Here is a 27,086-nt window from a genome sequence, read left to right on the forward strand (position 1 = left end):
TTCAAATTTCGCAAACGGCCCTAAAGATCCCGGATGCTGTCGATTCCGCTGAGGCAGCATCATTTCATTGGCGATATATACCTTCTCGCAGCCTCAAACTTCACAAATTTTCCGTCTAAGTGGCTAAAACTGGGTAGACTTGATGGCTGATTTATGGACTTGCCAACACCGGGAGAAATTTTGAGAATCAACATGCAGAAGTGAAGAAAACGGAGGTAATTCATGGGTATGTCAGTTTACTGTCGAGTGGAGCTGGCTACCTTCTCATTATATACACTGTGTAGTAACTCTCGCCGTAGACTGAACCTGGGCAATGGTAACTCTCGCCGTAGACTGAACCTGGGCAATGGTGTGACTTGTATATTTTGGCATAGATTGTGAAACTGTATGAGGGTTCCCAGAGGGTTGTTCACATAAGCACATTACAATGTGTAAAATATGACTTTATTAATCATAATCATAATTTATTCATAATCATAATTATCACAACAATGGAGTGTCCAGATGGCATTTACACAAAGTAGACGACATTGTGTGTAAAAAAGTTTTAATATTCTGTAACATTCATATTAATAATTTATTAATATTCATAATTATTTTTTATGATAATTATAGGAAAAAATCATCACAAATCCTATGCCATACTGGACCTGTGAATCATCTTCCTACACGTTTGGATCTGGAGTTCTCTATATACAATACAAACGACGGTACTGTTTTTCATTTTCTTTGTGAGTGAGACTAGACCAGATTTAAAGTGTCCTTAAAGGGAGATTATGAAAGGACTACCCCTAATCTCAGAGGTTACTCTGAAAAATACCCCTTTTTCTCGATTTCACGGACCTAGAATCTCCGAGATGACTGAAGACAAACACCCCCTTTTCCGTGAATTTGGTAACGCGCATGGGTACCCACCAACCCGGGGACTGCCACCACCGGGGCCCTACGCAGGATGGGAGGCCGTATAACACCGAAAGAACCACAGTCATCTGTGTTTCTGTCCGCTCTGCATCTATATATGTGCCCATAGACGTCTCAGCATATGCACACATAGGGCGCATGGTCATAGTCGCAGAGCGGAGTAGACCACAAAGCACAGTTACGAGTGGAGTGATACGTACCGGCCGCCGCGTACTATGCATATAAGAAGGGCCCCTTCTTATATGCATAGTACGCGGCGGCCGGTACGTATCACTCCACTCGTAACTGTGACCACAAGTGACCGTGGGGGAAACACAGCATCGTTCGCGGCAGGGCCGGGCTAATGCTCTTCCAGCAGACGTACGGAATGGCAGTCAAATACGTGCTGCTTGTAAAGTCATCTACTCAGTTTGCTTGCGTTTGGTGTAGTTTTTATTAAAAGGACGGGAATTGGCGAAAGCGCACAACAAGATCGCGAGTCAGTAGCTTATTGGCCAATAGCCCTGCGTACCGTGCTGTGTGTTTTGGGCGTTACACGGTGGTGGTGGGGGCCGTGTAACGCCCGAAACACACAGCACGGTACGCAGGGCTAATTGGCCAAGTGGTGGTGGGGCAGGGGGAAATATCTTCAAAGCGGCTATTGATATCCTGCTGTTGTTCGATAGCCTCATGATAATCCACCCCAAGACAGACGGACCTTCAATCGCAAGTACACACATCAAAGGTTACGAATACGAGACGGAATTTCTGGCTATTCAAGTTCATTCAGTGTCATGACCCAACTTCTGAGGTTGACCTCTCGCACATGCGTACTGCTACTCGTCCTGCTGGGAAGGTTCGAGAATTATGTCAAAATTGTCCCAAAGCTGTCACTCCATGAAAATGATAACAATTGCATTAGACTATGACCTGATCAACACATTTACAAATCTAAACGTGGTATTAAAATCTTCAAACGCAGCTCAGTACAAACGATGCAGTTTTGCTAGATTCTGCTTGTCCGACTCCGAGCAAATTCGGCGAAAAGTGTGACATCATTCATTTTCGGGGAATTCCCGAACCACATAGCTTACCTCATGTAAAGACTATGGCGCATATATTGTACAACAATAAATATTTAATCACACTTAGAAAAGAGTCATCCGAAGTCATTTGCTATTCTATTCTTTTGAATTATTTTGCCGTGATTTTGAGGCAGGCGATACTCCTTTTCCCGTACTGTGGAGGGACCTGTGTTCCGGACTCGGTTCACACTATGCCACTATACGCATGCGCACAATCCTTGTGGTTGTGGAAATCCCAGGCTTGAATCATTTGCACGTATGTGACTAACCGACCACGGCCACTCCGCTGCGACGTGTAACACTTAAAATAGCGTACGCAAATGGGGTATTTTTTATTTGTTCTTATAAGAAGATATACAAGCTCACAAGGTATGGAAAGATATTATGGTAAGTGTGATTTTTGAGACTGTCCCGGCGTGGTTAACAGCAGACGAGGACAATAATGTTCAGCTGAAGCAAAGAGAGACGTCCCAACTTTGACAGTAGGTTAGATGGTCCAAAAAGTGTTAGCCGGGAACGTCCAAAACGAAAGTAAAGATGTCGACCAGCCCAACAACATCGGGAGCCCAAAAAGGACAAATACTTTCGCCATTTCTTAAAGCCCTCAGAAGAATAAGCGATGGCTTGCTCGCGAAAGACTTAACTGCTATGAAATTTGTGTGTCAAGATTGTCTTCCGGAAGGAAGGTTAGAAGAGGTGACAACGGGAATCGATTTGTTCAAACTGCTCATTCAGAAACAATTGCTCAGTGAAGAAAGCCCAGATATTCTGTACGAACTACTTAGCGAAGCAGAGAGAGATGACCTATTAAAAAAATTCAACAAACTTACGGGTAAGAATAGTTTTGATGTGAAGCCCTGAAATCACTGGGTATGGGTTCTGTTGGACTGAAGAAATTGCAGTGATTTGTCGCAGCCCAAGCCACTCCCTCGTGTGTTGATGAGAGAGAGAGAGAGAGAGAGAGAGAGAGAGAGAGAGAGAGTCTACAAATGTATGTAGCTATTCATGCAGAATGTATTGCTTTCAATTCACATGATATGCAATTTATGATATTACGAGCTCACTGGAACACAGCAGCAGCTCTAGAGTCGTCAGCAATCAATTTATTTTTCCTATCGTTTAGTAGCCATAGAAAGCTATTTGATATTAACCTGAGGAGAATATAAAATATGCTCAAAAGAATATTATACATGGGAAAAACATACAATTGTACGGGTCAATGCAGGTCTCACAGAAATGTCTCAAGTACGCATTAAATTAATCCTTAGCACATGAGAGAAAAATACAAGAGAACAAGTGGAAGTAAAATCCAATGGAATAATTTTGTTCTAATAAACATGAAATTATGTAAATCTTTTATTGTGACAGTGAATGCAGATCACCTGTTTCACTTTAAAGGTGATAATATATCTAAAGAGGCACTTATAAATTCATACAAAGTGTCGTGAATACAAAACATATCATTTTTGTCACATCATTTACTTATAATGTTTCCTAATTTGCAAGGGGCCAAAGTGTTATGTTTACTCATTTGCATATTTTATGTACCCATTATATTCCTTGCCATATGCACATAAATTTTAGCAGTGTCATGTCTCTATGTTTATGTTGACTTAACGGTAGTGCCATGTCACTTATTTACATAGATTTCTGAATGTGGATGCTTTATTCCATAAATTTTAATCCAGACGTCCCTTGTGCACACCAAAACTGGTGACCATGGCAAAAGTACCGGTAGCTTCATATATACAAAGGGACACCACAGCAGTTTATTTGGCAAAGTCTTGCAGTGATTGGAAAGCTACAAAACTGGTGACCCCATCCCCTTATACTGGGTGTTTATAATCCTTGCTTTCTATTGGTCAGTCATATAGGCACTGAATGTAATAGATAGGTCATGTATAATTTTGTCAGTGATGGTTTCTGTTTCATTTACAGGTTTGGATGAACAAATTAAGGAAAGAGCTGCAAAAGATGCAACTAAACAGCAGCATTTTGCAATGGGTCATACTCCACAACAGCCAATCAGGCATCCAGAACCACACCAGTTAGGTGCACTCCCGTCACCGCAACCTTTTGTTCGAATAGCTCAGCAAGGGCAGGGTAATGTACAATCCATGTTAAATCAACAAGCAGCATCTAGAGTTCATCAGGAGGGGATATCCGTGGCAAGACCAGTGAATGATAATACAGCATCCGGCAGTAACACAGGCAGGAGACAGGCACCAGATGAAACTCCCGTGAAGAGAGTGGCCAGCAGTGGCAGTAGCAGTAGCCAATCAGATGAGGAAACGCCGGTGAAGCAGGTGTACGGATCTGGAGATGCTGCGGAAGGGATAAATGCAGCACCAACAATGGATGACAATACTTCCATGGAATTGCCAGGCTCACCCACCACGTCTTCCGAACTGGCTTCCAGCATGGCCAACCTGAGTTTAAGTGCTAACACAAATGCAGATTCCACAACTCCAGGAAGTGATACTCTGGAGATGGATTCTTCTGGAGAAGGTATTGCAGCCGGATACCAAGCAGCAAGGTCACATGATCTGAGTTCCGAAGATATTGTAACTGACTCTCCAGACCAAGAAGCAAGTCAGGCAAAACCACAGGGCGTTGCAAGCAGAATCGATGGCAGCGGTCAGTTATCTTCAGCGGCCAGAGTTGCTTCAAATCCAAATGTCCCTGCAAGTTCCACAGGAGCTATTCCAAAACAAAAACTTGTCGTGGAAGCAAGTCAGGCAAAACCACAGGGTGTTGCAAGCGGAATTGATGGCAGCGGTCAGTTATCTTCAGCGGCCAGAGTTGCTCCAAGTCCAAACATCCCTGCGAGTTCCACAGGAGCTATTCCAAAGCAAAGCCCTGTCGTCAACTCGACTCCTGTTAGGAACCCGGAACGAGCCTCTTTTCCGACTCGCAGAATCATACGCACCTTCAAGACCCATTTTGACAGTCGGAAAGGCACAGAGATAAACTTGAGGGAATACCAGAAAGAGCTGGCGGCGCCCGGTATAGAGGGTCAAAACTACATCATCTGCGCACCAACTGGCTGTGGGAAAACAATGACAGCTGCGGCTATATGCCTGCACCGGCATGAACAAGCCAAACGGGAGTACAAAGACTTTAAGGCCATTTTCATTGTTCCTCTGCACAGTTTAATCCAACAGCAAACAGATGCCTTCAATCAAATCTTTCCTGAAGATATTGTACAAGGGATTTCTGAGACTGAGAATTTGGAGATCATCCTTGCTGAGTATGATGTAGTTGTTTTGACTGCACAAATATTGCTCAACGCACTGAACAGGGGTAGTTTACATTTGACCGATTTATCTATGCTGATGTTCGACGAATGCCACCACACCACATTAAACCATCCTTACAATGAGGTGATGAAGAGATATCTTGCAGTTAAACATGGCAGAGAGGGTCAAGAAGATGCCGACTCACTCCCACAAATCATTGGTTTAAGTGCCTCTCTCGGTGTCGGAGGTGATGACGATGCATTAGATCATGTTAAGACACTCGCAGCCAGCATGGATTCAGTGCTCGTCAAAGAAGTACGAGAAAACATAGATGAGTTAAATCAATACGTCAAGCCGCCTGTGAAGAATGAAATCATGGCTGTCCCAGGTCGTGATGAAAATGACATGTTTATCCAGACCGTGGTAGGAATAATGCGGAGTATAGAGCGCCTCGTTTTTGGAAATGAAAAACCAAGTCATGAGCAAGGATCACAGCAGTATGAGAACTGGATCGTACTGAAGAAAATGGATGCAGAAAAGGAGTCTCGCAGGGCAGTCATCATTGCCTGTCGATATCTGCGGGAATTCAATACCGCCCTCATCTACTACGATGACCTGCGAGCTATTGATGCACTGGACTACCTGGATGAAAAGCTTTTCCATGATGATGTCCCTCAAGCGTTGACGCAGATTGAGAAACGATGCATTGCATTATACAGGGAAAAGGAAGAGCATCTTAGGAATCTCAGTATGCTTGAAGAATTGGACGATATTCCAAAACTGACTGCTCTTGTGGAGAGGCTGGTTGAGTGTTACCAGAAAAATCCTGATTCCAGAGGTGAGCATTTGACACGATTACAGCATCTTATTATAGGTGTGTTCCTGCATAAGGTAGGTGTAAGGATTTGGCCAAAAAAATTGATTTGTTTCTGGTCACCGCCCGCATCACTTCAAAGTTTGCACATCAACTCTTTTTTGCCTGTTTTTCATTTGCCCCTATGGAAAAAAGGGAAAAATGTATAAACAAATTGAAAAAAATTGTGTCGCCACATCATTTTTGCCACATGTCAATGACCAGAAACAAACCTATTATCTTTTTTTGGCCTTTCATTGATTGATAGCCCTGAGTTTCTGATTCATCAGAATGCCTTATTGCCTGAGCAGATAACTTGCTAGTCAATGGTTCTACTCCGGAATAAAAAGGACGCGATACGTTCTACAGACTCAGTACGCCCAAATAATCACGTGATGCTGGTACAAACAAACCCACATGTGTACGAACGCGTATGGAAATACACGTACGTCTCTATGCACGTTTGCGCACATGGCTTTGTTTGTACACCGCGGTCGATTCGAATTCCGGGTTTGGACTATTATACAGTATATTAGCATGCATCGTCAATACAGTATATGGTCACATGTTATTCTTCATTTTGGCACTGACAAAGGGCCAGTCACGGAATAACATTTTTTGAATTGTCGCCTGACTGAGTGAAAGTTGAGCTAACTGTTACCTACATGTATGAAAACACCATCCTTGCAAATATATACATCTTGAATATGTAAACAAAGAGGTAGCAAGCAAGATGAGGAATTCCTTGATTTTTCATTGAGGACATTAGATGAGGTTTGTTGGAAACAGTTATTTAATAAGGTAGTATATGCCTTCAAAGTGAAAGACTTTACCCTTTCACCACCATGGTTTGTCCCAAATCCATTGTTTTCTATGGTAAAGTTGGACCTGTATACAGGGAACTGGGGGTGAAAGGGTTAAACTTTTGCTCAAATTTCCTCAAGGAATATTTCAAACATTCTCTTTCAAAATCAACAATAACAGTCGGGGGTCACCGTGCAAATTTTGGTACTAGAGAAACAAATTATTTTACATTTACCAATATTTGAAATTCAAAATGGCAGCCATTCCTATGATAACTCTATGGAGAAAAATAAAATTTTTGATTTTCAAAACTAAGACTGAAAGTTTTTCATACACAAAAAGCTTTAAAATGAGCCCCCACAAGTGATAGATCAGAATAGAATTGATAAAGTTTGAAAGCCCGAATGTCTGTCCCCGCGGTGCGTTCTGCTTTAACTGTTCATATCCTTGTACAGCATGTAGTTATAAAGGGGAGCAACTTGATTACTGTGATTAGTAAACTTGTCCAATGTGGACGGTCCTGTGAAAGTTACATCAGTGATATAAGGAATGTTTTCAGGGCAAGCATAAAAACCTGAAGGCCTAGAACCGTTAATGTGGTATTAACCCTTTGTGCACCAAAGTCAGTTTTTTAGCTCCGCTGTCAGCGACGCGGAGCTTATCAAATAGGTTGATTATCCGTCGTCGTCAGGCGTCGTCCGTCGTCGTCCGTCAACAATTGCCTTCTCCTCTGAAACCACAAGTCCAATTGCTTTGAAATTTTATATGCAGTTCACTTGGGGTGACCTTACTTCAGTTTGTTCAAATCATGGTGAATATTGCATATTTGTATTTTTGGGGCATTTTTTTGTGTTTTGGTAAAAAAATCTTCTTCTCTGAAACCGCTCGTTCGATTGCTTTGAAATTTGATATGCAGTTTGCTTAGGGTGACTTAAATCAGATTTGTTCAAATGGTGGTGAAATTTGCATATTTGTATTTTTAAGGCAATTTTTGTCATTTTTGGTAAAAAAATCTTTAAAAATCTTCTTCTTCAAAACTACTGGTCAGATAGCTTTTATATTTGGTACATATGTCCCTAGGGATGATCTATTTCAGATTTGTTCAAATTGTGCAGAAATATGCAAATTTGCATTTTAAGGCAATTTTTGCCATTTTTGGTCAAAAAATGTATTTCTCAAAAAGTACTGGTCTGATAGTTTTGAAATTTGGTATACAGGTTTCTATAGATGAACTAAGTAATATATATTGAATTCTGATGAAATCTGTATTTTGTATTTTTGGGGCAATTTTTGCCATTTTTGGTCAAAAAATGTGTATTTCCAAAACTACTCATCTGATAGCTTTGAAATTGGTATAGCGGTTTCTACAGATGAACTAAATGATATTTATGGAAATAATGATGAAATCTGCAATTTTGTAATTTTGGGGCAATTTTTGCCATTTTTGGTCAAAAAATGTGTTTCTCAAAAAGTACTGGTCTGATAGCTTTGAAATTTGGTATACAGGTTTCTACAGATAAGCTTAGTAATATATATTGAATTTCTGATGAAATCTGTAATTTTGTATTTTTGGGGCAATTTTTGCCATTTTTGGTCAAAAAATGTGTATTTCCAAAACTACTTATCTGATAGCTTTGAAATTTGGTATACAGGTTTCCATAGATGAACTAAATGATATTTATTGAAATAATGATGACATCTGCAATTTTGAATTTTTGGGGCAATTTTTCCCATTTTTGGTCAAAAAATGCATTTCTCAAAAAGTACTGGTCTAACAGCTTTGAAATTTGGTATAACTAAGTGTGATATTTTGAAATTATGATGAAATCTGCAATTTTTATTTTTGGGGGCAATTGTTGCCATTTTTGGTCAGAATATTTTATTCTCAAAAAACTACTCATCAGATAGCTTTGGTTGACATGTTCTTAGGATGATCGGATGTGATATATTCAAAGTATGATGAAATCTTCAATTTTGTATTTTTGCAGCTTATTTTAGCCACATTTTTCTGGCCACTGCATTGAGTTATCAAAGATTTCCACCTTCTTCATCAACATGTGTCAAAAATAGTTATTCTGTACATAAACACAGCGGAGCTATATCGGCCGCTAGGTCGGTTGTTTCTCAAGTTCACCTTTATAAAACATAGCCCAGTCAATTTTTTTCAGATTTTTACCAAAATTTTGATAAAAAAAATCTAGTTGATGAAATGTGATGTCCATTTGGTCCAAAATTATCAACAACATCACGAAACTTGATAAAATGTTGCACTAAAATTTTGGGAAGAAAAATTATATAGGGTTAGTACTGTACTGATCTGTGGACTACCACCAACAAAAATGTTGATCCAATTTTTCCAATAATTTGCACTGCCTTTAACCCTCTGAGTGCTGTAAATTTTTCCCACCAAAATTTAGTGCAACATTAAGAATTTTTCTGTAATCTTTTCTGATAATTTTTGACCAAATGGACATCATGTTTTGTTGGGTACAGTTTTTTATCAAAATTTTGGCAAAAATCACAAAAAAATTGACTGGGCCAGGGGTATATTTTATAACGGCGACAAAAATTGACTTTGGTGCTCAAAGGGTTAAAGTGACATATAAGCCAATTGGGCTTGGAGGTATCGACTTTACCCGGAATTGTAATTTTTGATTTTTGATATCACTTGTCACTAAAATAAGCTTAACTGACTCATGGCTTTATTGTAAATATTTCTGTGTCATTCATATCTGTACATACATAGATACAGAAATTATATGAAAGAAGTCAAGAATCAAAATCTGCAATCCAGGTATATGGATTCTTTTTGATAGGTTTTTGAACATGCTATTTTCAGGTATTATTTTAAGCAAGACTAGAGCTGCAACGACGGCATTGGTCAACTTTGTCAGAGAAGAAACAAAGTTGCGTGGTCTCGTGAAAGTAGACAGACTAGTTGGACAAGGAAAGGAAGAAGATGGCTATATGACAGATGTTTCTCAGCAGACAGTCATAAGATCATTCAAAGAAGGTACTGGTACATTATGTCCGAACTTAAACTTCAAAGAGAGCGTAGAAATTTTTAAGGGCTAATAGCTAGCTGTAGCTTTTGTAGATTTCATTCAAAAGTGCATAGTTTTTGTTATCTTCTTATTCACTGTTAAGTAATACTTGTCTTTTTTGAAGTCCAACATAATACAGAATACAAAAGGAGCTTTTATTGACAAAAATATTCGGTTTGAAACTTCCTAATTGAAAATCAACCACAGAGAATTTTCTAGACTTTTGAAGTGTTGAAAAGGAATATGTCAAAACACCATTCCATATGATATCACTGCTTTCCCAACTCTAGGAAAAGATGGAAAAGATGGATGCAACCTTTTGATTGCCACCGATGTTGCACAGGAAGGACTGGATATCCCAGAATGCAACTTTGTCATTCGATACAACTTTGTTAGCAATGAAATCGGCACAGTGCAGGCCCGTGGAAGAGCCAGAGCCATGAAGAGTGAATGTTACCTGATATTACAATCGTAAGTAGAGTTCATGCATGTGTGTCTCTTCTTTTGCAATTTTGTAAGTGACATTGATATGTAACAGTTGCAAATCGCAAAATTTAGGTAGTATGGTGTGGCCCCAAAACTGAAATATCTGCTCAAGTTCACTGATATTTGAAATTCAAAATGGCTACTATCCCTTGTTAAGTCTATGGGAATGAGTTAAAAGTTTTGACTTTAACGAAAACAAGCCAATAAAAAATTTGTTCCCTCCAAAAGCTTCAACATATGAAATTCAGAAGACCTGCAAAGTTTTGTAAAAATTTAAGTCTAAAAATCTGTCCATCTGGCATATTCCACCTTAAGGTAGTTCAAGCTTGGAAAATGAGAGACAAAATTCTAGCTCAAACTTTTCTCAAGCAAACTTTCAACAACTTTCATTCAAAATCGAGAATGAAAGTCAGGATCACCATGCAAGGTTTGGTACCAGAGAAACAAATTACCCTATGTTTACTGATATTTGAAATTCAAAATGGCGGCCAGCCCTGTGTTATCTCTATGGGGGAAAACGAATTCCCAATTTTCACCAAACTAAGCGGGTAAAATCTTTACTTACTCCATTAGCTTCAAAATGAGCCCCCACAAGTGGTATGACAAAAGTATATCATGAAAGTTTCCGAGTCTGAATTTCTGTCCCCAAGGCGCATTGTATCCTAAAGCCCCACTAGCTGTAACTCGTGAAATTTGTTGACCTCAAAATATCTTCCTATTCTCACCTGGGTTTCATGCAGTGTTCTCCTTGAATAAGGTAACAGGGGCGTGGCACCCTCTTGTAAATTCCGAGCGCCCCCTTGCCAGAAATGAAAAAGATTTATTTTTTTGAAAAATAAACAATAAAATGTACGAGATAAAAAGTTGACGGTGATTTACAAGCAAAATGCAAGCTGTGAGCGTCGATCCTGCAGGCTGCAAGCGTAATTCTCATCGATCTTGCAAATCTCGCGAGTTTGTGATGTCATCCGAGATCATAGGCCCATGTGCAACTCATCGATGGCAGCCATATTGCATGCTCAGGCCGTAACGTTATCCACGGTCCCTCCAGGGACCGTGCATTAGGTAACCGACTTAGCTGAGTAAACATGCCAAGGAGCTTGAGGGTAACCAAGGACAGCAGAGTACACTGAAGTTTTTATAGGAGGTTAGAATTTCGCTTGTGTATTCCTTCCCAAAGCAAAACGACCTATTTTTAGGCTCAGCCGGACGTGTATCAGGATGAGAATACGTGAGTGTTACAGTGATAATTTTGACATCGATGAATAAATGTATGTCTGTCGCTATGTTTTCGTTTTCAAAAAATGTAATCTTCATTGAAATCAATGAACTGGAATAAAAGTTATGGAACACTGTCTCAGATCTCTTTTCCTTTGAGTTTTTTATACGAAAAAAATCGGAAAAAATACTCCCCAAGTGCCACCAAATAACACCATTTTAATCTCTGTTTTTCAAAAGCTCCAACGACAGGAGGGGGGACACCCTCCTCCTGACCTCCCCCGCGACCGCTTACGTGGTCGCTTGTGATGCTTCGCACTAAGTCTTCGCCCTCTTGTCAAAATATCCTGGGGAGAACACTGTCATGTCTTGGCAAACATTTAATCGCAGTGTAATCTTTACCTTGTTTAAAATTGCATATACAGTCCCAACGGGTAGCTAATAATAAGATGCACACACCTAAATTAGTACATTCTCACAAATGTATTTTAGCTTGAAAGTAAAATCATAAAAATAATGCTAAAAGATACAGCTCGTGGGGCTTTAATATGGATGTGTTCTCAACTCTACTACTAGGGGTTCCAAAGTTGAACAGAGGGAGCTGAAAAACCAAGAGAGGGAAGAACAGATGAAGAAAGCGCTTGATGACTTGAACAGAATTCCAGAAGACCAATTCTGGGCAGAAATCAAAGCCAGACAGGTATTTGACCTCTGACCCTTGACCTCAAAAGTACCTTCAAATCAGTTTCAGTGTAGTGTGGGTACCTTATCTGAACAGACTTTACCCTGTGATACTTCACTGTAGAATTGCTTTCAAAATGTTTGAGATACATATTAAAAGATAAAAATACAACATTTTGATTGAGTATGATTGAGATTTAAGCTAGCCTTAAAATCTTGCTTGACAGTTTTACAGTTAAAAATCAATCGCTGTCTTGATTTGGTTAACTCTGAGTTGTTCTATTACCAGCTTGAGCTGATTCGCAAATACGAGGATGAAAAGAGGAGGAAAAAAGAACGGCAAAGTACACACATGGCAGATGAAGTGGAGGTTGTGTGCAAGGAATGCAACAACTTAGTCTGTAACGGATCTCAACTTATCAGGAAAGGAACTCATTTCATCTCTACTGATCCAGCATTCATGGATAGGGTGGAAATCCGACGGTTTAGAAGAGCACAAGTTTTTCGGGATACTGATAACACAGGTTTGCAATTGCCAGCGTATCTACACTTGGCCTAATTACATCCATTTGCTGAATTTATAATAAAAAAATTATATAACATATATAGTCTTACTGTAAATTTTGGCCTGTAAAGGGGAACAAACACATGCATGAACAGGTTGATACATATGGGTACATGTACTCATTTAGAGCCTGTGGTGTAAATACCTTCATACCTCCTTACTTTCTCAAATACAGTACACACACACACACATACATGCACATACATACACACACACATACATACACATACATACACACACACATACATACACATACATACACACACATACATACACATACAGACACACACACACATACACACACATACATACATTCATAATGTACATCCATCCATCCATCCATACGTACGTACGTACGTACGTACGTACATGTATGTACATAGATACATACATGACATCTCACCGTCACATCCCTCGCTGACTGTGTCATGTTACAGCAAGATCTTGACAAATTTGCACAATGGTGTAACAACTGGAAACTGTCACCTAATATCAGTAAATGTAAATTTATCAGTTTTACACTTAAGAAAAGAATCATTTCCTCTCTTGATTACTCCATCAATAGTACCCCTCTTCAACGGGTCTCTGTTGTCAAGGATTTGGGCATTTACCTTACTTCCAACCTTAATTATTCTTTTCACATCAATAACATTGTTTCTAGAGCCTTCAAATCTCTTGGTTTTATTAAGCGTCTCTGCCAGCCATTCAATGACATTTCAGCAATTATTTCTCTGTATTTTGTTTATGTAAGATCTATTCTAGAGTATGGCTCTGTTGTGTGGTCACCCCACCAGCAGGGCCTGTCAGAAAAAATCGAGAGAGTACAAATTAAATTTGTGAAATACATTTGTCGCAAACTCAATGTTCACTGCAGTAAATCCAGCTACCCATTTTATTGCAGAATTCTGAACATTCCTAAGTTACACAATAGAAGACTAACCCTTGACATGTACTTTTTGTACAAAATAATTCATTCACATTATGATGCTCCAGATATTCTAAATCAAATCTGCTTTTATGCCCCCAGTAGAAATTTACGCAGCAAAACCCCTTTTAAACCAGACTTGTGTTCTGTTAATTGCAGAAAATTCTCGACAGTGCCCAGATGCATGTCTGTTTTAATGATATCTCCTTTAAATGTAATAGATATTTTTTCTACGCTGTGTAGTTTTAAAACTATTTTATCCAGTCATTTTAACAGTTCTCCTTTTTGATTCGTGTATGTTTTTTTTTCATTTAATGTATCGTGCTACTTTTATGGTTGTCTTGTACATTTGTCTTGTGATTGTGTGACTTTTTTGTTTCGCAGATCTGTTAGTGGGTTTGCCCGTTGATCTGTGTATCAAATAAAAGAACAAAAAAAGAAAAGAAAAACAGATACAAACAGACATACATACATACATACATACATAAAATTGTCATTTAGACACCTTTGATAATTTTAAGTTGACTTAAAATTACATTAATTATCAGTGACTTCCAGCTTGGCAAAGCCTGCCAGTCACTAATCAAAGCATCCCTTCACAGCAGGGCTCACACACCACTGTGAATCGAATTCAGTTCATGTGTTACCTTACTTGTTGAATGTGTTCTTGATCTGATGCCTTAGACCAGATCTGTGAATGTGCATGTACCGGTACAATGAATGGTTTGCATAGCAGACTGCTGATTAACATATGCATCACTGCCGTATGATAAGACTAAATTCCTTGACCACATAGTCACCTCCATTACAATTCTGCAATACTTGTGAGTGTGTTTTCATGTGTCACAGGCCTGGCTTTGGTTTTTTTATAACTTCAGGATTTAAAAACTAAGGTAATAGGCATTAATATTTTTGTTTGGGGTGCAATATAATGTTGTTTGAGAGCAGCCATCATGATCTGTGTCAAGGGTCACCATCAGAGTGTAAAGTATATTGAGTATCTGGTGTCTGCCAGCTGCCGTGCTTGAAGCCAACGAGGCAATTAACACCTATGAAGAAGAATACCGAGTATCTTAAAAAATGTTTTTTTATCAAAACCCATCCCATGTAAACTGTGAACTGCCACTTTTCTTTGAAATGGCATTTTCAATCCTTCTCTGATCAGCTGAGCGAGCTTACGGGCTCCGCTCTATTGTTATATTACAGAATGTATGTGAGCCCTGTTTAAGGAAGTGTGTGCTTTTAACACTGCCACTCTCTGCCATGTTAAAGTTACTGATACTTGTTGCGATATCATTCAAGTAAACTGTAAAACATCTCAGCTGTCTAAAGGACAGTTTAGATTAATTTCTGTAGTAGATATTATTATATCATTGTTATTGTAAACAACAGATTAATTGTTCCCTTACTCTCATTCTAACCACATTATCATACAAGCTTCTATTCTGGTAAACATTCAAAAATTGCAATATTTTCCAAACATGATCAAAAACTAGATAATGTCATTATCTTTTGATGTATTTGGCAGGTTTTTTGTTTATGATTCATTATCAATGGTACACAAATGTTAAAAAAGTTTGGAGCATAATGCTAATGATAGTGGTTGTCAATCTTCTATATTTATTCTTTAATTTTCTTATGCACTTTTGTTGTATTTTCAACAGGTGTGGTGTTCTGTGGAAATCAAACTTGCAACGTTCAGTATGGACCTCTCATAAGGTACAAGCGAGGAGTCCCGATGGAGACGTGTGCTCTCAGCTGTAAAAGTATGTTATTTAGAATTCCTGGTGTCCAGGGTCTCACTGCATTCAGAACTTGGTCAAAATGTACATTTCCCATCGATCAGGAGCCATATTAGGCAATTCTGAATGATGCTTTCCTTGTGTTAGTCAATCTTGTCATATCATTTCTCCGCTGTATGCAATGAGAATGTTAAAAAAAGGTGAAAAAGGGATGAAACCATCGGTGTTCTATTGGAATGAAGTGGTTGTCTGTTGATTAATCTTCAGAGGAATGATTAGAGGAACAGAACTCACCAAAAATTATAAATTTTGTGCATAAACTCACTTTTTTGCGCACAAGGACTGCTTTGAATGCAGTAGATGAGCCCGTGTAGAATGTTAAGGATGGTGATTCAGAGTTTTTCGGGGGTTTGGGAAGAAAAACATGAATGGATTTGGACACTCTTGTACTGTTTCAGGTGTCACCTTATGAGATGGCATTGATATATTCTGGAGAACCCAACGAATGTACCGGTAACTGTGGTATATTTTTGCACCAGTGTATCACCTTGAACAAAAACATTGATGGCAGCTCTTGGCACTCGATTAACTCTTCATAATTAATGCAAAGTTGTGAATGTTGACAACCAATTTACTTCAACAGAACACCTTTGGTTCAAGAATGTGATGGGTTTATTGCAAGTCTTTTTTTCGTCAACATACTCACAACACCAATTTGACACATCACTGGTTCAAGAGTCTATTATTTTGACTGATGGACATGTAATCTTCCTATTTGCATGTTCTGGTATAGCGCTGATTGAAGCAAATTCCTTGATATTCTTGAATTGATGCAAAGAGTTCAGAAAAGACTAAGATCAAACTGATCATAGTTTAGTATTCAACTTTGTTTGTATTTTAAGATCTGTGTCGACACTTTTTTCGTGTCATGCTAAATGTCATTTGAATTTCTGACAGTTTTCATATTGTCAAAAGAGTGTCAACTTATTTACACAGTGTCGTCAGTATAAATTCAAAAACAGAATTTTGTAAATGTATTTTTGGAGACTTGTAGTTTGCCAGGCTAATTTATAAATCCAAAACATGCTATGATAATTATTTTCCTGGAGGAAATTTCTCATTTCATTCACGTAACCAGTAGAGCTAATCTTGTTTACAGAGTACCAAAAAATGTTGTATTTAAGCCTCCGGAGGTGAATTAAGTGTCTGAGGTGGTAGTACATTTAGCAGATAAATAGCAAATAAGTGGAAAAAGTTTCACAGTTGCATCTTACTTCACAGTAAAATAAAATCAACTCTCCTTTTTAATGAAAATTATTTTTATTAATGTCTTTCCAAAGGAAATCAATGAAACGAATCTTTGCAAATGTAGAAAATAGAGAAAAGGGTTTATATAATATGACAACTTGGCTGTGCAATTCACCTTTTGATGGCTTTGTATATATAGATTGTGAATTTTATAAAATGTTTGAGAGTTGCTAGGAGGGTTTTAATATGGAAGTTTTATGTGTCTTGGTATAAAAACCAAATGGCAATGAGAATGTTGCTTGAGATGTGAAAATATAGATCTAAGTACTGAAAATTTAGCATTATTTGATAATGTGTATTTAATTGTAAGTTTCCTTCCGATTACACGGATATTTATGAATTATGCAGTGACTGCTGCGGTGTGGTTTTGATAGAGTATACTGCGTTTGTACAGTTTGGCAAGAATGTCCAATTGCCAGAATTCGACTCAGTTGTTGCTATTTCTAAAATTAAAAAGATCGATCAATCTAGCTAGTACAATTCAAGCAAGAAAATGCAGCACTATCAGATCAGATTGTCGTACAGTAATTTTTTGCAAGATACTGATACAGAGTTACACATGGTGGCATACTCTGTGTACCTTACTATTTAGACTACTTACGCTGTAATTTACTCACCTTGAAAACCAAGTAAAACTTGATGTTTTAAGTGAGCATAGGAACAAAACTCAGTTTCATTGCAGAATGAGTGAAATATTATAAAAATTAAATTAAAATCACTTTAGAATCACTTGTTTTTCCAGAATTAAATTGCTTTTGAATTAGAAATTGAAACATGTTTTTGCTATAAGTCAATGATAAATGTAAGTTTAATACTCTGAAAACAGATAAGCAAAGTACAAAATGAGGTCAAATGAAGTGGATAGTTAAAGTGATTTTTGGAGTTTTTATGGAAAAGGAAAATATTTCAAGATAGTACCCACAACATGGTGTGAAAAATCACAGAAGAAAATAATCAGCAATACTTATTCAGTCATCAAAAAGTCTTGAAAGTGAAGCCTAATCAGTGAATTTTTCAGCCATTATCATTTTATTTTATAATAATTTTACAATTTTTTCTGCATTGATATGTTTTGCTTGTCTTCAACCCTGTGCACCCTATGTAGATGAGAATCTCTCAGGTCACAGGGTCAGAGTTGAAAGGGCAAACCAAGCTGTTATGTGACAGCTATGTTAAATGCTTAGCCTTTTATAGAAAGCATGCCTGTGTACTAATCAAGGACATGACACTATTGTGTAGTTCATACAGATTTTCAAATCACTCATTCAGCCATTCAGTAAGTACATCATGATAGACCTCTGTGTCTATGTGCAAGCCATTAATAAAAAAAATTGCAACATAAAACAAAAAAGTGAAAAAGCACTAAAAAGTAAAAAGAAAATATAAAAGCAAAAAGGAAACGCAACCACAGAAGTCCTGTCAGATTGGATAGTATTGCCCCCGGGATGGGAATAGAGAAACTTTGATTTTGATAGAGTAAACAGTGAAGTGAAGCAGGACACGGTGCTATTGACAATCTGAGGGGAATATCTTGTCGGCACAGACAAGCACCCTATGGATTGTTTGTTTAACTGACACTGAAGTGTCATGCAGATATCTTTTTTTGTATTTACAAACATCAGCAGGAGTAGGCTGCTAAACAAGTGTAAAAACTATGTTGCTAAGCGACACCTGTATACATGTGTTTGTAAATTTTAATGTGTTTACTCGTGAAACACTCACTTGGTAAATTGCTTTAAGCAGATGCCAATTTTCACAAGATTATGCTTATGATAATTAAACATTCTGTGATTTTTAGACGCTTTTTTTCTAGTTGAGTGACAAATTGCTTTTTGCTGCAGAAGTTATGATTTATGAGAACATGCATCGCTTTGCAATAATCACTAGTAACCTAGGGACTCATTAGTGCTAGTCGCCAGTTACCTGGGGATTCTATAGTGCTAGTCAATAGTAACCTAGGGACTCTGTAGTGTTAGTCACTAGTAACCTAGGGATTCATTAATGTTAGTAATTAGTAACTTAGGGATGCATAAGTGTTTATTACTAATAACCTAAGGATTCTTTATCGTTAGATATGGGGTTAAGATGATATCTAAAAGCCCCTAGGAAGGTCATTTTAGTTCATCTCTATAGGTTTTATGTCTGCTGTCTAAAAGTACTCATCTGCTGATATTAATCCATGCCTGTGGTTTCTACTAACTGAAGTGCAATGAGTCGTTATTGTTGTCATATGTCAAGTTGAACACTGTGTACAGCATTTATGTAATGTGTGAAAAAGTTTTCAATAATTTTACTTCCAGCCTGTATTGGAAATTACATCAATTCAAAGACTTGCTTTTATCTACGGTAAGCTATGATAATAGATGACATGTAAAGGGAGTTTTTTAAAATAATCCAATAATTGTGAATGTGAGGAATTCACAAGGGGCTTGCTCCCCTTCACTTTCACAAGGCGTGTTCCCCCTTTGTATTCCCCCCCTTCATTTATTAGGATGTTCTTGATTTGGAACCAGCCTGCCAAAACTTTATGAATAGCCTTTCAGTTCAACTGGTGTCTAAGTATTTCAACCAGCAAAACTCTATCGAATAGTTTATATTCTGAAGGATTTTTACGGTCACATTCATTGTGCAAATGATTGAAATTTGTTTTTTGTTTAATTTTTTTTCTTTTATGTCAGAGGATACTGTAACACTCAACTTGCCTCTCCTTGAAAACACTACTTAAAAATTAAACCCAACAAAAGTAGAGTATTGTGGAGAAGCATTAATTACTTCTCACTCAAAACAAAAAATGTAAAAATGTTATCTAATGATAACAATTTATCCCCTTGAACAAAGGAGTAACATATGAATATAACTGTTTCCATTCCATTGACCTGACCACCCCTGTAGCCCTGTGTACAGGTCCATAATACCAGTTCCCAACAATAAGGTTATTCCATTGTTTTGTGGTAACAGGGTCAGAATTGTTAGATTTCAGAGGAGGTATTTACATTGATTCAACCTCCTGCCTTGCATCAAGCAACCCTGTATGTCTGTTACAAAGATCATGTTTCTTCACACTGCAGTGCAAGTAGGAATATTTTGTTTTCTTATATCCATGACAGGTAATGCATAATAAATACACTGTTTTGGCATGGCGCCCTCAACTGTTGGCTTGATTGTTACAGAATTGACAATCTGACACAGCTAGTGGGAATGGGTTTTTATCATGGTATTTCTATTATGCCAAGAATCCATCTTCTATGTATTCATACCAGTGTTGCCAAACACATTGTCTTTTGAAAGCCTATCAGACAGATGTTAGCTTGATGGAAGTTTTACTAATATCATTCATAATATTTCTTTTCTGAGATGAATTTCAGCGCTGAAAAATGCAGTTTACCATGTAATTTGTAGCCATGGTTGAAGAACTCTAGGCTCAGTCCTCCTAATGAAAATGGTGGCATTTTCTCAGTGGTGCTTCCCATATAGGAGGAAGCAGCTGCAAAGTAAAGTTTGTAAAGTTGTCCAGTGGACCCAGAGTTTTTCAGTCTTGTCAAAGGATGATTGCTGTTGTTTGGATTGGAGATATTTTCACAATACATTCCTTTACAGTCTTTTGTTTGCACTATGACAGTCAGAGATTCTAGAATTACTGCTTTTTGATTAGTGTTTGTTACTTCATCAATTTTGCCGAATGTTTTTCATCCACACAGCATTTTAATGTAGTCTGCAAATTAGTCCAAGTATGAAATGTGCAACAATGTAACTTAGCAAACAAGAACCAGTCCAAAATCATAATTTTACAATTTCAAAAATTCTGTGATGTGGCAGGCTCTTTAAAATGTGAACTGTGATGTTTTAGCGCCGATGAATACAAACCTGAAAGTAAATTTCTAATCATGAATTTTATCACAGCATGAAAATGTATTTATCTTCTTCCTATGCCTTCACCATGCTACTCTATGTACTGTATTCTGTTCATAAGCACACAGGTATCTCATGACATCACAGTCACGTCATGTCAAATGTATTATGGATCATTTCAGTGCATTGGTGCTTGCAGTGTGTTTTTTCAATGAACGCTACAATAATATAGTGTTGTGTGTCTCTGAATTTATACGGTGATTTATCAAATTCGTAATTGTATCGAAATCAGGAAGAATCAGTACAATAATAAGGGAAGAACTTATTCAAATTGCGCAATCTGATTAATTATTTTAAATAATATGCCATAGATAGCTTTAAAAGTGCTTTTTAATATACTTCAAAAGAATGTGTACATTATTAATTTGCTCAAAGCATCAAAAATTAAATTTGGCATTTACAGAGAACATTTTAATGAATTGACTGAATTTATGTAAATAAAGAGCTCATTGGAATGATGCAAAATATTTTTCTTTTATGTCTCGTCTTTCATGTGCAACAAGATTTCGGAAATGCAGTGCCCTGATGACTGACAATTCAACATGTCTATGTGCCGCGTGAGGGCAGTGCCTCGCTAAGGACTGGCAATTCAATGTATGTGTCTGTGTGCAGAGCCAGGGTGCAGAGAGAGGGCAGTGCCCTGATGACTTACAATTCAATGTTTCTGTAAGTAATGTAAAGGCACTGCCCTGATGATTGACAGTTCAACATGTCTGTGTCCAGAGTGAGGGCGCTGCCCTGATGGCTGGCAATTCAATGTGTCTGTAAGCAATGTGAAGGCACTGCCCTGATGACTGACAGTTCAACATATGCGTAAGCAGAGTGAGGGCGCTGCCCTGATGGCTGGAGATTCAACATGTTTGTTTAAAGCAGAGAGAAATAATTATTTTGTATCTTTTTTTGTTAGATTTAGAAAGTAAATGACAGAGCACTTCAGGATGGTTCATTTCACCGTTTATAGATTTAAAAATAGTAGTAATTTTTGCCGAAGGTTTTGGCAAATATATCGTGAAGAATATAATCAACCCTATGAGGAGGTAGTAATGGAATTATCCAATACTTGTTTATTGAGAGATCAAGTAGATGGTCTTCAGAGGGGTGGTAAAATTTGAAGAAAAACCACTGGAAAGCAAAACTTGTAATTTTTGTTTGTTTGGTTTGTTTTGGGGGAGGGGGTTGTTGCTTTTATGGATTCACCAGGCTTGAAACTGACAAGGTGTTGAATTAGAGTTTTGGAAATTAACATACTCAACCAGCTTCAGAAAAAAATTCAAATCTTAGTAAGCAGAGAAAAGTGCAAGCCCACATATTCACCACGCTTTGTTATATCAAGTGCTCCCTCCCTAAACTTACAGCTCAACCTGTCAGCATTCCCGGCTTTGGCTTATAACAGTGATTCATATACTGTATCACTTCATGCAATATTTAGACAATTTTGGGACCAATCCTGACGGGTGTAGCATGCTAGCAGGGTACGCTTACCCATTCTGGACACCTGGTACCACCACTAACTATCAGTGGTTCAGGATGGTCCTACTTAAATTTGTAAATCTCAAATGTCCCATGGACCTGGTAATGTATTACCTTGAATGAAAATGATTATTGGACCAGTTTAATGTCAAATTTCTACGGATCAAAATAAAACTATCAATTACCATTTCCGGGCCATATAAGACATTTTGTAGTTTTTCAGATGTAGTGCATAATGTTGTATGTGCATGGAAAGGAATGGGCAACTTTCCAGACAACGGCCAAAAAAAAAAACGAAGGAAATTATTGAAATATTGAAAGGAGGCGCCCTACGAATAAAAACATTTCCGATCCTCCCTTTCTTTTTCATTTATCTATTTTTAAAATATCAGAAGAAAGAATGTCATTACATATTTTTATAAAAGGCTATGTGGTGGACATTTTATATACCTGGTGTGATCTTGGCTGGGGAGAATTTTCAGTTGAGGGCATGCTGTTTTGAGACATAGCATTTTTGTACAGTACTGATTTTCTGTTTGCTTGACTCAGTGTGTTTGTGTTTGTTTGTGTGTGTGTGTGTGAGTATGTGTGTGTGTGTGTGTGAGAGAGAGAGAGAGAGAGAGGAGAGAGAGAGAGAGAGAGAGAGAGAGAGAGAGAGAGAGAACACTGTTGATTTGAAAAGCCAATCTTCAGTCAGTATAAAAATAAAAGCGGAAAGGGTGGGAATAATTTCTTCTGAAAAACTCTACAGAACTGTATCCAGTATCGGAAATGGTTTTAGAGGTTGCACGTGTTAGATATGAATTAAACATCGAAAGCACAAAGGCTTTCGTAATTTTTACCATGGGACGATATGCTAACTTACTACATGTGTTCAAATGGAAGATGAACGTGTATCTCGGTGTTTCATGACTCTTGCTATACAAGATCTATGTGACCTCTCGCTCGCCACTCCTTACTCTGGGAGATGGTTTTTCAATGAAACTCCTCTGTATCACCCGCAGTCACTTGTTGGCTCCAATTCTGGTCTGTCCCTACGCGCCTCATAGGCGTGTGCACATGACGTCAAAACGAATTTCACACACGCCGACTGTGTGCGCAGGCGCAGTCACGCATTGAGCCAAGAAATGATTGTGCGTTCACTCCCCTCCTCCCATTCAACCCACTCACACGTTTCATATGAAAACAGAACACAAATCATCGAGCTCACTTTACTCACATGTTCACAAATCACAGACTTAGACCAAGTCTACCGTATGCCACGCCATGTTTGAGTCTTGAACAAGTCCAATTTCCCCAAAAATATTAGCAATATCAGAAATGAAATCAGAATGGATGTCATTTCCTGCGGAAAGAAAATTCAAGAAAGGGGCATATTCCGTTGGTGAAAAGAGTAGACTGCGTAATATTATTTTCGGGTTTTATTTCAAAATGTTCACTCAATCTGAAAACAAGTCAATAATTGTGCGATGTTAAGGATGCGAACATCATTCATTCCTTTAGGCACGATTAACCTCATTGTGACGTTGTCTAACGTTGTAGTATAGATCTTGGTCGGAATTCCTTGGAGATAGACAGCCTCAAAACAAGTTAGTCGAGTCTCTGTTCTCCTAAGCTTAGTGAGGTTATTTTACCATGGAGGTGGTTTCCTACCTCCATGGTAAGACAGAGATGCGACTAATTTGCATAGCAATGCATAATTTGCATAGTTGTGGTGAAAATGTTTTCCTTGGTGATTAACATATGAATAAATTGCTGGAGAACCACGCAAGGTTAGTGCACTTTCTACATCACAACCTATTAATTTTATCGTGCGTAACTTACAAGGAAAATATGTCAAAAGAATTCAAATGTGCACAAGTGAATTTTAAAGAAGAAAAATCTTTAAGAACAAATTCTAATAATTACTAAAATGCAGAAAATTGAAATATCAATACATATATAATCTATTGTATTTAATATTTAATAATTTCATGTGACATGAACAAAAGCATGTTCTTAGGAAAAAAGCAGCAAACAAAACGTGTTATTCGAAAAACGTGCTGAAATAATAATATTCTAAATATTTTTTGGCTTGTTTTTTCTATATCTTCAGGACTACACTATGCATAGTTTACTTAATACATGTAAAAATGCAATTGTATATTTCAGTTGTATATTTTCTTACTATCTGTTTTCATGTCAAGGAAATGCGTTGGTCGGACATGTAACCGTGCACAGGTGATATAGACGCAGCGAAGTATTCTTAGACCAGTTTCAAAGTTAGTATGACGGAGTGGTGACGTTTTAGGCTAGCCAAGAAACCGTTCTGTAGCACAAAGTTGGACAACCAACGTTTGTAATAAAATAAATCTTCCCTGTCTGTGTACGTCACCATTGTGCGTTCTTTACCACTACCAAAATTTCGCCACGATTTAATAAATAATCCATGAATTTTGTAGCCAGGTCAGATGGATTTTCTGATTGGATAGGCTGTCAACAGAGACTGCGTGTGACGGCTTCACATCAGCAAACTCCTGCCATTCAAAAACCTGTTGAGAAGACGAAAGGAATGGCAAAGTTAAACAGAGCAACAAACGATGCATTGACGTACATTGACGTATATTCATCATTTAGCCCTGTGTTGTATGAAATTGAGTTTGTAACCCCCCTCCCCCTCTATCCTTCAGTTAGGATTTCTTTTTCTAAATCACTTTCAAAACTTCCTCCAACTAGCAAAGCTTTTGCTCTATTCTAAAATCAGAAAGTAAAATTAAGCCGTTCCGACATTTTTTTTATCTACAATTCCTCACACATAATCGGATAGTTTTCAACCTTTATGATAATTACACTAGGATTTTCGGAAGGTGTGATTCAAAGTGATGAAACAGTCTCCTTGTAGTTCTTTCTCAGGTCGGTTTCGCCAATCGACTTCCGAAAAGTCGATCTCTGTATTCAACCTCGCAATTGTTATGAAAATAACCTACTCCTTGGTCCCACACACACCCGGGCCTCGGCCCTTCCTAGCTACAAAATTAACAGAGCATGGCAAATCTCCCAGCAAATCTCCATGTACTTTATCGCGGCAACGCTTGGCTGTTCTACAGAAAGCACTGACTCTGAGTCCTCGTCACTGTACAATCCTATGATGTAACATTACACGCCAAAACAATATTGACAATACATGCAATCAAAGAGCCTTGTTGGGGAGCGAAGATACACGACATCATGTTGTCCAATACACTTTACACCATTTTAGGGTCTATAAATTAATAAAATATAAATGACGTCGTGTAATTGTACAACATCCTAAAGTAGTCGTGCCCCTATTGCGCCAGAGCTTGACAACTGTTTCTATTCTAATCTGTTGATTAGAATAGAAACAGAAATAGAAATAGAAATAGATATATATATATATATATATATATATATATATATATATATATATATATATATAATACAATATATTATATAATATATTATATTATATATAATATATCATATATCATATATTGTAATATATATATTATATTATATATATATATATATATATATAGGACATCTGTATACTTCAATATATATATATATATATATATATATATATATATATATATATATATATATATATATATATATATATTTACACAGCTTACTTACAGATTTTTTCACAGACGAAACGTTTTCTACTCTCGCAGCTGCTGTGGTTCCATTTATAGCCACTCTTGCTTCTGTAAGTTCAAAGTTTATAACTTGTTAAACTCTCTAAGATATGTGATTGATTTATGCTTAGTTATGGAGATGAAAAGCTGTCAATGGTTTCCTTATTTGTATTCTGTAAACGTTTATTCAACAAATGCGCACACTCTTTTGCTTTTCCCAAAATCTTGAAATGTAAACTAAATGATCTACAAGCATAATGCATCCTGGGACTTTATTTTTATTGATGACTCAAAGCCCAATTAGCTGCATCTTTTTGCATTTTGCTTATCAAAATATAGCTATCCCATCTTTAGGGAGATGTTAAAATTTTGATTTTAATTATTAAGCCATATTGTGCGTGAAAATGCAACTATCTTACGAATGTTTGGTGATGGATTCGGTCGATTGTTCAGAGTTCATATTTTTTTGTGTACTCGCTCGCGGCGGCCATATTTGTGTTGCAAGTTGTGAAAATCTAAGTTGTGGGTTCATTTCTTATGTTCCAAAACCTTCTGTAGTCACACATAGGCAAGCATGTTTGCCGAAGCTGATTCCAAACCACGGAAAAACTATTCAAAAAGATACAGACGATATTCAGTTGTCAAAAATTGAAAATAGACAACACACACAAACAGTATGATTTGGGATTACAAGTAGAAAGTGTTTCACTAACAAAACGAAATTACTCGGAAACATGGTGAAAGTTACAGCAAATAGTACTTATTTGAACCGCCCTGAAAGTATAGTCTATGTAACATGTAATTTGTTCAGTAAAAAATTTACATATTTTGTTTCTACAGCAGTAACACTCTTACTGCGTTTACTCGAAAAGAGATAAAACAATTAAAATATCGGATGGTAACTTTTGTTCCTTCAAAGTTTGATGGAAATGTCTTGCAAACAATATTCGTCTTCTACATTATCTGTACTACTTTTTTCCGATTCATATCGAAGGCCAGTTGCCGAGATAGATCATCAAACATGAGAAAGTGAAGTGTCAAGGAAATATGTTTTCGTACTGTTTTCATTGATGTATTGTGTAATTATTTAGAAGGAACAAATCGGATACAAGTGGTTCTACAACGAAAGCACTCTCATTTGAATATCTTTGTGCACGGAACGAAATTGAAAGTGAGCACCACGCTCAGGAAAATTAGTAGAGACCTGACTATGCTATTC

The 27,086-nt window shown here is 37.5% G+C and overlaps 2 protein-coding genes across 2 annotated transcripts in view; one reads left to right on the plus strand and one right to left on the minus strand.

Annotated features, from left to right (window-relative positions):
* Positions 1-2,404: 2,404 nt before the first annotated feature.
* On the plus strand, positions 2,405-17,126 carry LOC139114615 (ATP-dependent RNA helicase DHX58-like). Its single transcript, XM_070676438.1, has 7 exons — positions 2,405-2,817; positions 3,924-6,062; positions 9,721-9,894; positions 10,216-10,396; positions 12,206-12,329; positions 12,600-12,834; positions 15,465-17,126. Exons 1-7 carry the CDS (start codon positions 2,523-2,525, stop codon positions 15,656-15,658), a joined length of 3,342 nt encoding a protein of 1,113 aa, XP_070532539.1. The 5' UTR covers positions 2,405-2,522; the 3' UTR covers positions 15,659-17,126.
* A 6,509-nt stretch (positions 17,127-23,635) lies between these two features.
* LOC139114625 (uncharacterized) overlaps positions 23,636-27,086 on the minus strand; it is an 11,270-nt gene continuing 7,819 nt past the window's right edge. The window contains exons 7-8 of the mRNA XM_070676451.1: positions 25,866-25,936; positions 23,636-24,760 (exon numbers count right to left, since the gene is read on the minus strand). Of these exons, the coding sequence (XP_070532552.1) occupies positions 24,753-24,760; positions 25,866-25,936 (79 nt within the window). The 3' untranslated portion in view covers positions 23,636-24,752. The remainder of the gene's footprint in view (positions 24,761-25,865; positions 25,937-27,086) is intronic.

Source organism: Ptychodera flava, chromosome 2, assembly GCF_041260155.1.
Source record: "Ptychodera flava strain L36383 chromosome 2, AS_Pfla_20210202, whole genome shotgun sequence".
NCBI classification, from domain to species: Eukaryota; Metazoa; Hemichordata; class Enteropneusta; family Ptychoderidae; genus Ptychodera; species Ptychodera flava.